At 39.0% G+C, this 16,929-nt stretch overlaps 1 protein-coding gene across 3 annotated transcripts in view; it reads left to right on the forward strand.

The window, feature by feature from the left end:
• The first annotated feature begins 1,026 nt into the window (after positions 1-1,026).
• Positions 1,027-16,929, forward strand: part of LOC112455690 (WD repeat-containing protein 47) — a 68,251-nt gene continuing 52,348 nt past the window's right edge. The window contains exon 1 of one of the 3 annotated variants that reach the window (XM_025017786.1): positions 1,027-1,097. Coding sequence is in view for 2 of the 3 variants with exons in the window: in XM_025017784.1 (XP_024873552.1) it covers positions 11,420-11,457 (38 nt within the window). In the remaining variant the exon portion in view is untranslated. Of the gene's footprint in view, positions 1,098-11,291; positions 11,458-16,929 lie in introns of those variants that run through there. The other 2 variants (XM_025017784.1, XM_025017785.1) reach the window with 2 other exon arrangements.

The following is a 16,929-nucleotide window of genomic DNA, read 5'->3' on the forward strand; positions in this document are numbered from 1 at the left end:
TAATCCCCTCTCAAATGAACCGACGTGATACATGTTACGCGCATTAGTTGTTGTTATTTATGTTCTAAATGTATAAGAAAACATTAAATGGCGAAGAATCAAACGGGTCGTTTTATTTCGCATCGCGAGACTTCCACTGTCGGTGACTATAATAATTAGAATTAGCGTTAGACGAGATTACAGTATACTTTGCAATTCTGGCAACGCAGAACAGCAATAGTGTAAGATTCTTGCAATATAACCAGATGTTATACTATTGCTACAATATTATTAGAATATTCTGCGTTGGCTGGGAATGTAGAGACAAAAAGATTGAAACTGAAATGTTCTAGCTTTAACTTTGCAAAATCAATCGCGCTATCGTATTGCATTTTCGCGATAAATTCAGCGATTAAATTATTAAATAATAATGTTTTGTAAATGGATAGATATACAATATATATTTTCTTTTATTAGTTGACATGTGAAGAGAGAAATGAGAGCTTGCGATGAGTTATGTAGTCAGAGATATCGCTGTAAGCAATTTCTGTCGGTTGAATTGAAGTTTTATGATTATTATATATAATATTATATTGCATTTCCATGATAAATTCGATCAAGCATTGACTTAATCGGAAATTAACTTATTAATACATGGTACTATTTTGTTAATGGATAGAAACGTATTATCTCGTTATTTCATACGTGGGAAAGGAGATTACAGATTAGGGACGAATTACACAGTTTGAAATTTCGCTGTTCAGTAATTTCTGCCGGTTGAATTTTGAATTAATCGGATTACAATTATTGTGTAATACTACCGTATTCGTTTAAAATGCAAATTACGGAATATCTGCAAGAATAGAAAAGATTCTCACACAATCGTTCCATCGTTGTTTCCGCACACGGACGAGTTGGAAAATTCACGGATTCACGCGTCCCACCCGGCCATCGGCCGTCGACCGCCGACGGTCGCGGCGGCCCGCGGCGGCGATCGATCCAAGATGGCGACGACGCGCGGGCGCCATCGCGCGGCAGTGCGCCGCGAGCGGTCTCCGCGGAACGTGTAACGTGTGTGTGTGTGCGCGCGATCTTGACGTTTTTCGCCTCGATCAGCGGTAAGTAGCCTTTATTTACATGCCGTTCAACAATAGTTACATAATCTCCGAGACGCGTCGCGCGCCCGCCGGCGGCGAGCGCGGGTTTCCCGTCGCGCGCGACAACCGACACGGCACGGCAGACGTCTCTGCTCCGAGAAAGAGAGAGAGGGAGGGAGACACGGCGAACGGGCGAGGAGACGTGTGAGCTGCTCCTACGCGCGTTTGTGCCACCCTGACAGCGGCATTTCCGCTGTCATAGCCTCCGCGGCATAGCCGTGTTTATTTTTATCGCGAATCGCGGTCGCGTTCCCGGTCGCCAGCGAAATCACGTTTCGCCGTCAATCGCGCGCGAGTCTCTCTCTCTCTCTCTCTCTCCCTCAGTCGTCGCGCGACTCGGAGCAGATTCGGAGAATCCTCGTCCCACGCGATTCCCGCGAGGAAATTAACTCGTTGTGAAAACGGCGCGGACTTCCGGTCGTTCGCCCTCCGGCGATCACTTCGCTTCGTACTTTCCTCCCCCGCGACGACGTCTTAACCTCACTTGCAGGCGCGTTCTGTCAGCTCGCGGGGGATGCGCGCGACGTCGCCTCGTCCTCGGAAGATACCGTCCCTGACATTGCGCTGGTTCATTCATAACGTGCGTTTAATTGCACCTTACCGTGCGGCACATGACGTGCTGTCAGCTGCCGTTAGCTGCTCCGCGATATTGCTTTATTTACGACTCTCGTCGCGACATGACATGTTATCCAGTGCGCCGGCTCGAGATCCTTTCGGTTAATATTTTACACCTGACTTCATCTCGGATTTAAATAACTGCGAGCTGGGTTAATTTCTGTTTATGTATGAAAATTATATTTGCTTCTCAACATTCTGCGTGTAACATATAACTTGTATAGAGTAAGCTTATTTAACCCTTTGCATATATGCTCTGATGCTTCGTGCACTCTTCTTTATGAAATTCGAACTGAAAACGCGTGGACTTGTATATACATTTGTAAAGGGCCTTCTCTGGTCTTTCTGACCCTTCTTTCGTTAGATGCAAAGGCCCAGAAAATCATTATTTATTTGTAAAAACACTCAGAACGCTACGAAAAATTGCACATTTAAAGGTTAATGTAACTTATATTTATATTTAATTTGTAAAACATGACTTATTTATACATATTTTATTTATATAAATATAATTTATTGCAGAGTTGCGCTTGAAAGTTTATAGTTGAAGCCAGATACGAGAGAGAAATTGTTTCAAATTTCGTGCGGGACGCTAATTAAATAATATTTATTTAATTAAAAAAAAAAAGAGAAACGGAATGCGTGAAAAATTTGAAAGTAGAACGCGCTTTGAATTTCGGGGCAAAGATACACGCAAAAAAATGTGAACACCTGTATTTATACGTGTGTGTTTATTGCCGAGTAATGACGTCCGCACGAACAGGTGGTTAATGTTAATATCGCATTCATCAAGCCTCTTAGTCCCGTGATTCCGACGAGATTTTGCTGCTGATGTTTTTTTTCTTCGTTCATTCTTTTTTTGTTTTACGCTCAGTGCAGATGAACGGTAAATCACGCGGCGTCTCGAGATTTAAATCGATTTCGCTCATGGCCCGACTGCGTATCGCGATCGAGATTAACGCAGACGAAACGTTTTTCTCTGCTGCATGTGTCAGCCGAATCGGCGCTAAAATCTCAGAGGTACTTAAACTCCGTAATTACAATGTAAAACTATTTAAAGCACGAGCGGCATTAATTTGTCAAATGCAGTTGTGTACAAATTAAAATAAAACTTCTCTCATGTGAGACACGCGAGAAATCGGACACACGAAAGAACGTTTAATAGAACGGGCGATCTCGTCGGGTTGTATAACGAGATTTACGAGACGACTCAGACGACGATAGGCTCCACCTCGAGAACCTTCTTGGGGGAGCCGTCGCGAAGCGAAACTGGTTCGGACGCACGTGCGTAGCACGCGTCGTAACGTCGAGCACGCGCGCCTGTCGCTCGTCTGGACGAAGCGCTAGATGCACACAATGCACCTATCTCTCGGTCGTATACCTATGAGCGAGAACGCTCACCGTTTTTCCACCGAAGTGAATTACCTGTCACCAAGGTGCACGCACGTGCTTTACCTGTCACCTCGCCGCGAATCGCGCGGGACGCGAACCGCGTTTCGTTTGATATGAAAATTCATGAAGGCGTTCTCTCTACGATTATTTCCCGTAGCCGCGGTTGGTTTTAATGCGCCGCGCGGACCGCCTCTTAATCGAATCGCCTCTCCGAGGCATTCGGGGAACCAGTTTCGGCGACGAGAGATCGCATCGTACTTATACCGTTATTTTTAGCCGTACAGGTACCTACGAACTGCAACCAAACACATATTGCGATCGCCACGCCCGATAATTGGATCGGCGTTATTGATACAAAGTATATTCGGGTGGGAAAAATATTACTTTTGTGACGATGCTACACATATGGAACATTGTTTCTCTATGTGAGCGTATCCCCCCCCTGATTATTTATTATTTAAATATAATTAATTTAATTCTTGAGTCACCTAATAAAAGGCACCCTGGCTTCTTAAATTGTTAGAATGTAATTTAGTATTTTATATAACTTAAATATTGCGATTGTTGCTCAACACGCAACCTTTATGCCCACGTGCTCGCCATTTAACACGCGAGATGTCTCCCCGTTCTAAATTAAAGCGTAGAGAATCCTAATATTTGATCTAATGACGCTAATTAACTATACCATGTGCAAATTATTGAATCAGCTGTGTCGTTATATATTGATATATTTCATTTTGCACGTATGTGCATTTGAAAGTGTAAAGACAACTTTACATTTTCTCTTCGGTTTGATTCCTTTTCTTTCGCGTTTGCTGTTAGAATAGAAAGTTAAAAGATGTCAAACTTGTTGCATCAGTGGGTACGTGAGGTGCATTAATTATGTAAATGTGTTTGCGAACGCATCTCGTATATATGCATGCCTTTTCTTTGTCGACAAGTTGCCCGATTGACTAGAGATAATTAATCGATTGATAAATGAACTGTTATGTAGGCGGAAAAGTGTTATAAGTCAGTATAAGACATTTCTCCTATTTATAAACTGGAAAGGAAAGTTTATGGAAGTGTGTATAATAAAATATGATTGCATTGTTATAAGGACATTTTTTAATGATTTTATAAACAAGGAATCTAAATATAAAAACTCTAAAATGAACGAGAAACGAACTGTATAAGTTTAACGTATACAAACTGTATACGTTAAACTTTGATTTTCAGTAATGAGAGAGAGATTTGACTCAGGGCTTGTCTGAAATTTTTTAAACGTCGCGTTCATTATAATATACGTCCATGAAATATATTATTCAGTGGTATAATTTGCATGCAATTTTCGTATAATATAATGAAGATGTGAAGTAGAAAGTCGCCAATTTTGTTCGGTGAATGCGTATAACTATACGGTGTTTTTTGTGCAGTAACGGCAGGAGATTCTTTTCACGCGAATTTTCTTGTCGCTCGTAATCATCCAGCAGAGCGGCTCGCGATATTTAAATGTCGTCGTTTCATCGTATTCAGAGTGTGACCAAGGTGTGCGTACGATGCATTCTAAACGCATATAATTTCCGTCAAAGCGTGCTCTCATTAGCGCGATTAACGGCATTGTAATCGGCTGCGAGTAATTACAGGTTGGCCAAGAATCGCGTCTATTCTTATCTTCTGTTATTCGAACATTACTATAAGCGATTCGTCGTAGCGATTTCTCTTCTTTAAGCGAGAACAAAGACTTCCCGACTCTTTCAGTAGCAATCTTACAATTGCCAACCGGTTCTTAACAGAGAATTCCTTCTTCGCCTAATTGCCTCTTGACGTATGAAACGAAGTGCCCTACGGGTTCTTCTTATCTATGACTTTCTTTGTCGGTAGCATGTTAGTTTATTGATCTTCCTCTTTCGCTCGTGAAGATTTTATCGTAACAGACTGAACAACGTTATACTTTAAAATTAAGCTTAATGGTGATATGTGTCTTGTATTATTAATTTACTTATCTAAGAGATAAATTTTCCAAACTTATTTTTTTATCTCTGAACGTTTTTATTAATGACATATATTTAATATTTTTACAAGACTAACGTGATAGTTTACTTTCGTACGAATAACTTTAGAAGGAAATGTTAGTGTACTAAATATTATTATCTATAAGTATAATCCATGTACAATTTTAGCTTTAACACTTCAGAACATTAAAATTATCATAAAGCAATCTTTATGAATAAATAAATTCTGACATTTTCATTTATCGGAGATCTTACATAATAATAATTTTTCCTATTGTCTTTTTGAGTGCCGTTTCGAGAAAATTAAAGAGACTTCTATTCTATATAAAGGATAAGTCGAGACTGAGCTATTTTTTCTCTGTATGGTAGTTAAAAATAAAGATTCCTTACTCTTGATATCGATTTCGGTCATAATAGCCGAGTGGCTTCCAATTGACGAGCTCTCGCTGTACTATAACTGTACCAGACCAAGGCGCGACACTTCGTAACGTATAGATCAAGATCAAGGTTGTGGAAGCCCGGCGCTTCGGAGTTATCGTGACAGAGAAACTCGTTGGTCACACGGGTTCGACATTGCGCATTTACCGTGCACGCAACGACCCGCTGGGCGACCGAGGCAACAACGCAGGCTCGCTTACGCGTGCACACAAGTGCGTAAGAGCCTGATGGCAAGGTGAATGCGCCTCCTCGGAACCGGCGCGAGCACCTTCGGTGCTTCGGACCTTCTTCCTCTCCTCCTCGACATTGCGGACGGCGCACCGGCTGGTTCTCCCCGCGATCTCGCGTGCACTTGCAGTCCGCCGCTCGCCGAAACCGTAACCGTCGATGACGACGCTCTTCCTTGTGGGACCGCGACTCGGTATCTCAAAAAATGGAGCAGGAATTTTTATTTTGATTTACCTTGCGATCATACATCTCTCGGCCGGTATTTTAAAAGTCAATTCGGAATAAAAGTGAAACATGTTTGTCACTTGGAACTTCATCGAAATTAATTTAATTAGTGCAGCGAGTAGTTTTTAATGAGATCGCGAGTTACCTTGAATTATTACCTTGTACTATAGGTCGTTTATACACAAAACGCGGTGAGTCGTGTGATCTGAATTTAGAAAACAATTATTCGCGCGCCGACCAGCCGATCGACGTGACTTGCTTGCCGTGTCAGTCGTCGTATTATGTGCCTCTTCGATTCTGCTTCGCCGATTGTTAGTGGCGTGTGCCGGCCCGTGCAACGTGCGTTTCTCTCACCGGTATCTCGGTATTCATCTTCCGAGAAATCGACCAGGCTATCTCAGATCGCAACTGATCTAGGGTCGTCGACTCGATGAGTATTGATAAATTCCAGAGGAGTCGGGCCTCAAGGTGATTCACGATCGTGATCGGATTTACATAATCGACGCATTAGCGCGTACCGCATTTTAATTGGATTTATGAAGGACCTCCTCGATGTTTTTTTAAATATAGAACAGCAACCGTGACTCTCGAAGCGGAGTTATCAGAATTATATTTTACGAGAGAAAAACTGGTGTCGTCAAATGCCAATTTGTGCGAATGTGCAGTGAATCAAATCGTCAGTGCGGTGATTATACGCGTCAAAAAAACGTTTAAGATTTTCTAATCTGCCGAGATATGGGATACGAGCCCTACCATGGTCGTCGTAATGTCATCGGCGATCGCTGTAATTGAGGATTTCTCAAAGGATACCCTAGGAAGGTATAATGAAGCGCTACAGCCGTGCTATTATGCTGATCTCATTCTCAACAATTACGGTTCGGTAATTAACCACGGTATTTATGATGTAAAGTTAGCACGCGCTCCTACGTGTCTACCGCGTAAAATTACCACGCGCTTATCGCGATATTACATCGTATATTGAGGAAGCACTTTGAAAGTAATCGTTTCAATAATCGTGGGACGATTGACCTCTCAAGACATTGCGTTATGTGAATTCGGTCAGAACGGGCAACGGTAATAAATTTGGAGCCGTTACGCATTCAAGTCCCCGCGATACGCATTGATTCAACGCAAATTGCTCCAAATGACTTGGCGTCGAGTCCCGTATGATTCCCGTGATAGTGCGCGATCTCATTTTTTTCAAGCGGTCTCATATCGTTTTTTTTTCCTTGCGTCGAACAATATCATCGTTCAAGTATACGAGCGATCAGTTCCGATTCATCGCGCGATCTCTTTTCCATGTCGTAAGAAACAGTCGTAGGAAGAAGGAATATCTCCGCGAGGGGGGGAAAAAAGATTCGTGCGACGTCAGAAAAGTCGTTTTTTGGGTCGGTGAAATTCTACCAGATCGTTTCTCCTCGCGGAGAAATAAACGCCCCATGACGACGCGTCGTTCATGCCGGAACGCACATGCGGTGGATCGAAAGTATGTTTAGTTCCGATCGTGACGATGCATCACGTAGACGATGCCGGACATCGTCACGAACTTGGCCTCGATCAGCGAATTCTTCCTGATACTCGGTGGAAGACGTACCGATAATTGTGGGAGATCGAGAGAAATCGATGGCAAGATGATAATAGGTACAACAAAATAACTAAAACAAATGAAACGAAAATAGAATTATTTTATTTTATTCAACAATAAATATTTAAAAAAATTGATTTTTTTCCCTCGAATTTGATATAAATCGGCATTTAATAATCACGAAATAGAAAAAGTCTTGTTCTACTTCAAATTGTAATGTTGAAAAATATAGTATTAGTAGCTTTATATCGTGTGTGGAAAGCTTTAGTAAGAATTTTGTAAAAAAAAATTGCAGAAAATACTCTCGTATAGACACAAATAGACATAGTAAAGAAAGACGTTTGTTATTATCTTATATAAATCGTCATTTAAGCATAAAATTGATCAGCATAAATATGACTTATGTTGATCAATTTTTTTGTGGCATTAGTTAATACTGGAGAAATGAGTAAACCGCTGGATTACTCATCTAGTTGATTTGCTTTGACCTCTATAATCAATTTAGGAAGATCCGCAGCGATGAATCACCGATAAACAGGTCTACTCTGAGATTACATGACACTTGCGATGTCGCTCCGGCAATACTTGTGCTGATTGTGGTTTCGTATCGTGTCATCGTCATGAACGTTATAAATTACGTCAGGAATAATATCTGAATCATCTTTTGAGGAAAAAGTCACATTTAATTCTACGCGAGTGTCAATGGGATAATTCTTAATGTGACTTGCTTCTTTGACTTTAGACAGATCGTAATGAGCTTATGGTAACAAAGTTACACGAGTTGCGACATTGATAAATGAGTTTTTAAACGAATGCAAGAACTTCGGTAAATGTCATCGTGAGTCGATGGTTCGTGCTAAAATAGCACGTATCTCATCGAATACCTTGAACTTGACGCTTCGCCTAAATCTTACACGATTGCCATAGAAAGCGATCTTGTACGATCTTTCTCCCGATTAAAATAAATCAGCACTTAACACGCGAATTAAATATTCTTAATTAGAATCAAAACGCGATTTAATTTAATTTTAACTTTCTAAATTTTTGCTATTTTTATGGAAAACAGGATTATTTCAGATCAAATATTTTTGATATTAATACATTATAATTTCTTTAAAGATCTTAACATATAGATACACACACATAATCATTTATAATATTATAATTATATGATATATTTTCTTTTTAAAAATAAAAAATACGCAAATTTCTACCATATTTTACAAACTCCATTAAATAGAATATTAATAATTATAAAACGCAAGAATTATTTATGTATTTCTCCTCGTTTCTTACGTCAGAATTCAAGACGGCTAAGACATTATTAAGAAACCTTAGCACTTTGTGCTTTTGCAGTGCAATGAGAAGGATAACGTGACAAACCGAAAATTGGTATATTTTAACCGATAGTCACACCAAATTACGTGGAGTTAATCGCATTCTTCACGGTCGCTGCTCCGTCCTAGGACCGTCAGCAGTACAATTTCGCACACAAGCACACAAAATGCACAAACCCAATTTATCACGCGTATACGTGAGCACGCGTTTAATGTCGAGACGGCGAGGAAGATGAGAAAAGAATCGTCTGACTCGAAGTGGGCGCACGCTCAATTAAGGCGCGACCACACGTGGGGAATCGCTGTGCCGCGTGGACCCCTCCAGGCCAGCAACCGGGGGAAAGGGGGATTAGTGCACGCTCAATTAAGGGAAGCACGTAGCCCGGAACGAACATTGCTCTAGAACACGTCGCGCTGCACCGACTTCGTCAAGTCCATTCTTACATTCTTCGCTTTGATATTCGTCAAAGGCAAAAGCTGCATTTAGAAACATTTAATTTGACACTTAACTTAATGTCGATGATTTAATTTCTATACATAAATAGACGTCATTGTAAAAATATTGTAATTTAATATTTATTTTTAATGCCAATCTTTAATTGAGAAAGTAGTGTTATCCAGGAAACAATGCGTAAGCATATTTATTTATATATTGTTGAAGATTATTTATATTGTTATGAGTTTAGAGAGAAACCTAACTTTGTCAGAACTTTTTATAATGGTATATATGTAATTAAAACAGCAAATATATAGAAAATAATAAAATTATAGATAAAATTATACACGGCAAATTATATAAAAATGTCATAGAATATACAGGAGAATGTTCATTTTTAATATAAGATAGATTTTTTAATACATGCATATATATTTTGATTAACTTCTATGCGCGTGCGCTTTGGCGAAAACCTGCATGTTAATCTGTCATTATTTCTTCCGAGATTTGAAACGGTACATGCTAATACAGTAAATTAATTTCCGTATAAATAACCTCTTTCGAAACATCTTATGCAACGAACGCGCTATTCAATTAGCTTTATATTGCGAGTAGCAATATTAATTTGTTGATAATTACTATCGCATAGGCAGCTCGTAGTGTGCAATCTTCTTTTTTTTCGTAAGGCGTCCGACACGCTCGCAGGATTTTGTGAGATTTGCCGTTATTCGCTTTATCCACCATTTCTCGACGCGATTATGCGAAAAGCGTTAGTGGGTGAATACTGACCTTCGGCAATAAGATATTTGCGGCCGTGGAGATATGTTTCTTCGACACGGAAGTCGACCTGGTCGCAGGTAATCCGGAGAAGGTGCTTGCGTAGGTGTAGGTCGTGTAAGAGAGGTCACAGGAGAGACTTATACTTCCACGGTCGGTTTTATGAAGATCTCAAAGCCGCAAGACTTATCTCGAAGTCACTTGTTAACCCTTAAATGCCACCCGGGGTCCAGCGGACCCCAGACCCTTTAGAATGAAATGTTTTCAAATGTTCTTGCCAAAAATGGAGCTTATACTCCCATTGATGATAGTTGAGTGATTGACCTTTTTTATACTATGTCGAAATTGAAATTTGAACAATATTAGCATTTTATACTCTTCTCTAGACCTTGAACAACATTGATTAAAATTGTTATAACTAAGGATAAAAAAATCAATGAGTAAGGAGACATTTTTCATGCTGGGGTCTTTTAGACCCCTCAGTGAACTTACGAGATTCTTGAGAGGTGTGGCATTTAAGGGTTAAAATTCTTCGCGTTAATGCAACGCTCAATATTCACGAACCCGTCACCGCAACTGGTTCGTCTTCAGATGTAATTGTCTTTAATTAGAATCTCAATTAAGACGGTCACTTCTCGGAGAAGCAACTCGTGTATCGTTTTCTTCAATCTTCAAGTCAATTTAATTACAACCGTGGACAGGTAATCGAACAAATAAACCGAAGTATATATTTAAATGTTGAAAAGAAGATTCTCAACGTTGGATGATTACATTGTGCACCGAGGGATAAGTATGGATAGTGGTTTCCCATTAATGTCTTGACCTTACACGCGATTTATTTCTCGTTTAACGGATACTGTTTAACCGCATTCGGATGTTCCACTGACGTCATTGGGTTCCTTTTGCGCCTCGTGACGCGACCATACGGGGTTCGCTCCTAGAGACTGTCGGGGAGATCGATTTTCTCGCGGGCTATCTTATGCACGTGCGACGCGCGATCTCGATGCGCATCGCGCTCATTCTCGTGACTATAATCGCAAAGGGTATTACTTCCGGCCGATACGTCGGCGCCGTCGCGACGGACGGCGCCCCGACGTCCGGCGACGACGAGTCAGTGCGTCGCGCAACGTCACTCGTACGTGCATCCTCGATCACGTGCTCCGTCGATTTTATTCGTGCATCTCGCTCCAAATGTTCGCGTCGTGCGTGTAATGTGTACATTACTCAGGAATTTTTGAGCCCTCCTTCTCGCGTGAATGTTCGCCACGACGTATAAACGCGCGGTCCAGAAGACGTAAATATGTTAATTACTTGTGATAATTTATGCATGATTCCTGTTTTCTCGTTCCCTTTGGTAGCCGTCCGATACTCTTTTACTCCAAAAATAAAAACTCTTCCCGAATTAAGTGATTGACTTAGTGATACGATCTTTCAGCCTGAGTTGACTTACTGAGATAGGTATATTAACCTTCTTGTATGTATCTTGATTTCACTCATTTATAACACACGGATTTTCGATAGCTCGATTTCCACGTTGCACCAGTAGCAAAAAATCTTAATGCTGCGGCTCTACTTTTCCTTCGTAATGCAGTCCGAGAACGATCAGGTAATAGCTGCAATCGTCCGATTATCAACGTTTGTAAATTTATTTTTATATGAGCTTTTCTTTCTAACAACTAAAGACGGTTTCATGTATATGTATAATGGCAAACATCGCCTGTCATCGAAATCTCATTGGTATTTTGTTTTTCGCACATGGTAGTAAATGCACTCATGAGTCATCGTTAGATATAGCGAAGATTTGGTATATTTTATGTGAGGAAGTACTATTAACAATGTTTGTACTTTAATTACAGCTAATCTTTCTACGCGACATTTATTACAATTGCTTGCGATTTACCAAGAATGTGTAATTATTATTTAAAGAAACATTGTGATTTATTATTATATTAAATACATATAACATATATGCTATATATATAACCGAAATATAGATTTTTTTTATTTAGCGAGACATCTTTAATGTTGGCAGCTTAATTTAGCGAGGTTTAGCGTCGACAGGTTCCACTTAATGTTGTGAGATTTAATTTAGCGACGAATTTAGCGTTGACAGATTTAATTTAGCGTTTCATGCACTGCAGCGTTTGTGTTAAATTTAGAACCTTGTAACGATGTGATGTTAAGTTCGGGTATCAGTACGTTGAGTCGTTGAACCTGCGCTAGCGTGATAAGACCGAGTGGTGGAAGGGTTTTCCGCTCTTTCACCAACGGGAAGCAATATTTCCAAGAGGGAATCTTCTTCGTGGTGCAAAGAAACCATTAACCATCCTGTAATGGAGGTATTCAGCGGGTCAGCTTTGACCCCGTAAGCCGAGACCGGGGTACCGGTATTCGAAGCTTGATTTACTCACAGAGATAGGTCACGCGACAGTGTTCTCCGTTTTTTTCCTGCAGGCAATATAAATTCTCTAGCGTATTCGCGCCCAGCTTCCATCAAAATCGTGAGTTTCGAATTCTTCAGCTAAGCGGTTTGCATTACTATAATAGCACACAGATCATATTTTCCTTTCTCTCTCTCTCTCTCTCTCTCTCTCTCTCTCTCTCTCTCTCTCTCATTTTGAAAATAAAAGGATTTTCCGAAGCATTTAAAATACATCGAGTTTATCAAAGTAATCTGAGGTTGTTCTGCTATATAGTGCGCAAAAACTGAGAAATAAAAGATTAATTAGGTTATTTTGTCGCGCGTGAAAATAATCCTTAGATTAAGAGCTTGATTGCCATATCATAGATATGTAAATTTTTATTTGTAATTTAAATTTAATTTTTTTCATGATTTATGCCATCGTCTAATATTGAAAGCTGTAGTTTGAAACTTTGAAACTTCTTAATCAAGAAGTTACTTAAGGAGCAACCGTGAGTTATAAACTCGTTAGTTTCTTCAAGGTTCCGCTATTAATGATATTTTAGTGTTAATATGAAACTCATGACAAAATTAAAGTAATAGCTTAACATTACTTATAAATGTTGATTTATTAGAATTAGAATGAGAAATTATAGACTTCTCTCATATCCGTACTTCCTGTGATTGCGAAGGTTTCATTGTTCATTTAACCGGAAAAATCGATATGTGTGGGAAAACAAAGTGATCTGCGAGAGCGATACTTGCCTCTCATTTGCATACTCGATTAATTCTGTCCTGCAGAAGGATGCGGCGCCGTTATATTGGATTGCCTCAAAGGTCGTATAAATTAACAAACGATCCTTGTCGCCTGCGCATATATAATATCGCGAAGAAAATCGGAATATGTGAACGTCGGCAAGTTGGAATTACGAACGCGGGAAACGCGGAGCAAAAGTTGCTTCAAAGAGTCAAGGAGATGTCAAAGTTGAAGTCGGAGGGGGACGACAAAATGCTCGGGCTCGTCGAACTTAGGAGCGTTCCCTTTGAAATTCACTCGGCGACGGCGTTTTTTACGTTTGAAGTTTTTTCACTTTCGTGAATCTGAGTTTGAAATTATACGTTTGAGATTATACGTTCTCTATAATGAAACCGGCTTCCGGCCAAGAGACCTCGACACGCTTCGATTATCGAAGAGTAAAGAACGGACATATTAAAAAAAACCAAAGATTCCTGCAGAAACGACTAATAAGTACATTGAAGATATTCTCTCAGTCTTGAAGATCTGAAATACCAAACGCACATAAAATTTTAACAAACTTTTAAACGCTTATATAATAAATATTTTATTTTACACATTATTTGGAAGATAAAAAATAAAATAGAGCGAAATAGAATATATATAACATAATTTTATATATTTCTGTGTGATCTGTCTACGATTTTGAATATTTAAATCCTTTATTTCAAGGATTTTTTATCTTATTCTTTCTAATTCTATTTTATAGAACGATCTTAATTTTTTTTTAAATTCTATATTATTTATAACTCAAGAATTTTTCAATCTTGAAAAATAATTTGCTAAATATGTATCTACAAATCTACATTGGCAGTATGTGAAGTGATAATGCGCTATGTATATATTTTGACAGACAATTAAGGTTCCTCGTTGACTTATTAATGCTTAATTATAGTGAAGTTAACTCACCTGTTACAAGCGTAACGGCCGATTTCTGCATGTAGTCGTTGTTACGGCAAACGTTGTGGAACGTCTGGCCAACAATTTGTAGCTTCCGTTTGATAAATGTGCTTTTCCCTAAATTTCTGATAAATTACTTGCGTGTAACAACAATATTAGACTGCTGCACAAGATGATACAAATAAAACGGCCACAATTACATCTTGTAACTAAAATTCTTACCACGTTATTAACAACCAACTTGAAAGAGGATGCAGCGAAACTTAAAGATCTCTGTTTAGAATTGAACGTACAAAATATCGAATTTATTTCGCGATAGCATTCACGCATCAGCGCTGATGATTACATTGCTTGCTGTAAACAAGGTGCGATACCTTTTACGTTTCGTTTCATAACTTCCAGCGCACTTTAAACTCCTCAGTGTTCCGTTACCACGACGCGTTCAGGTTCAGGTTACCTCAACGCGTACGATGAGTTTACAACCTGCTACAACAGCCGTCAGCTACGCATTATGTATCCATTTGAAGAGATCAACGATGCATCTCGATCAATGGATCTCGTGATTACTACCAATTGATTCCGCAAAATTAGCCGAAGGTTATGATTTAATGTTTGTTCGTTGTCTGTTCATCTCTGTAGTTTGCTGAAACTTGCCATTCAATTCTATATTCGGACAAATATAATAACAAATATAATTCTCTGACCAATTTTTATTGCGTTTCATACATTGCGATGTTTGTCCCGTCAATAAAAATAACGAAAGATAAACATTCGCGCGTGCCATCGGAAGTAGCTTTCCGCGGAATCGAGGAAATTGCATTTAATCAGAGAGAGATGCACCCGGGGGCGAGTCAGAAATCTCGATCAGTGTTTGCTTTCCTTTTCCGGCATTCGCATATTTTACAGACGTACGGGCGGCGCGGCGCCTCGATCCCCGCGTTCGACTCAATTAACTCTCCCGGCAAATTGTCTGAAATTGAATTTTCGTTTCATCGTTGTGTGCGCTTACGAGCTACAATCAAAGTTAGGATTATTGGTAAAAGTATACTCGAATGTGTTTATATTCCACGATAAAACCTTATAATTTTAGATAGCCTGGTTCTTATTTAATCCTGAAACTATTTTCTCGTTAATTAATTTATCTATAAAGGATATACAGAATTTTAGATTTGAATTTACATTTAGTAGTATTAATTTTATATTGGGCTGTTATATTGTTTACTTATTTTAATTATTTGTTTTAAAGACATATCAGAACTTTAAATAAAAAATTAAAAGATTATAGTAAAATTATTACCATATTAGATATATATTTATATAAATGCCGATAATTTTGAATGGGTTTTTATGATATGATGAGGTTTACAGTGTGTGAAATGAAAAGAACATAATGTCCTCATTAAAATATATTTATTTAAAAGCGTAGTACATATATACGTAGATTTATAATACCGAAATGAAACATTTTATTTCTTATTTAGAAAATTGTAAGTAAAAGTTCGACGGACGAAGTTTGAAGAGGAATGTACGCTTATAAAAAATTAATTATAATAAATAGAACATGACAACCATTACGGTCAATCGACTCGTTGCTTCAAGGTAGTGTGGTAGGAATCGATAACACCGTCATATCTTTAACAGTGCCTTATTAATAATAAACTGGTGACGAAGACGTTTCATAAGGTGGATTAATAGTGTGGTCGTCGAATTTGCGGTTGTGGACATTTATTCCGGTTCTGGAAAACCAGCTCCTTAGCCCAGGGCCAGAACCATTCCGAAACTCCAACCCTGTTGTCAGCACTTTTCGAGTAATGTAACCAATTCTCAGGGAGTCTGATTTTGATTCCAGGTATGTTTGAATCATCGTCTGAATTTGAGTTTCTCTTGAGATTGCTACACAGTAAAAAATTTTGTGTACCAAATGTCAATGAAAGTCCACTCTAAATTTTATGTTAAAATAACTCATTCATCGTGTTACTTGTTGACATTTATATAGAAATGTTACATCAACATTTTTTACAAATTATTTTTATTTTATTGTAAACATACATTGTAAAAAATGTTGATATAACATTTCTAAATATCAACAAGTAACACGATGAATGAGTTATTTTAACACAAAATTTAGAGTGGACTTTCATTGACATTAAATTTTTTACTGTGTGCAGAAATCTGCATTGCCCGAGTCGCGGTTTAAATAGTTCGGATAATTATATGGATAGTAAGAATAATAATTTGGGGACGGTCTACCAGTTGTGTCAAAATATGGCGCACCGACAATCTCATCGGTGGTAGATAATTCCTCATTATTTCTGTATAGATTTGGCATATAGATAATGAAAGGTATATCAGGATGTTTGATGTAACGCACCCCTTTCGGTGTCATTTTACGGTGAATAGGAATTTGTAATGTCTTGTCTTGACTTGACTGGCGCGGCGTGCTGTTCATACTTGTGATTTCCTGTAAAATACATTTTATTAAAGTTTACGCACCAGCGCTGATGATTACATCGCTGTAAACACGGTGCGTGCCTTTTACGTTTCGTTCGCACTTTAAACGCCTCAGTGCTCCGTTACTTCGACGCCGATAGTTATTATACGATAGTTTACGACCTGCTACAATCGGCAGCCGTCAGCTACGCATTAGGTATCCATTTGAAGAGATCAAC

This window comes from Temnothorax curvispinosus, unplaced genomic scaffold (assembly GCF_003070985.1).
Source record: "Temnothorax curvispinosus isolate PA1 unplaced genomic scaffold, ASM307098v1 QBEX01006321.1, whole genome shotgun sequence".
NCBI lineage: Eukaryota > Metazoa > Arthropoda > Insecta > Hymenoptera > Formicidae > Temnothorax > Temnothorax curvispinosus.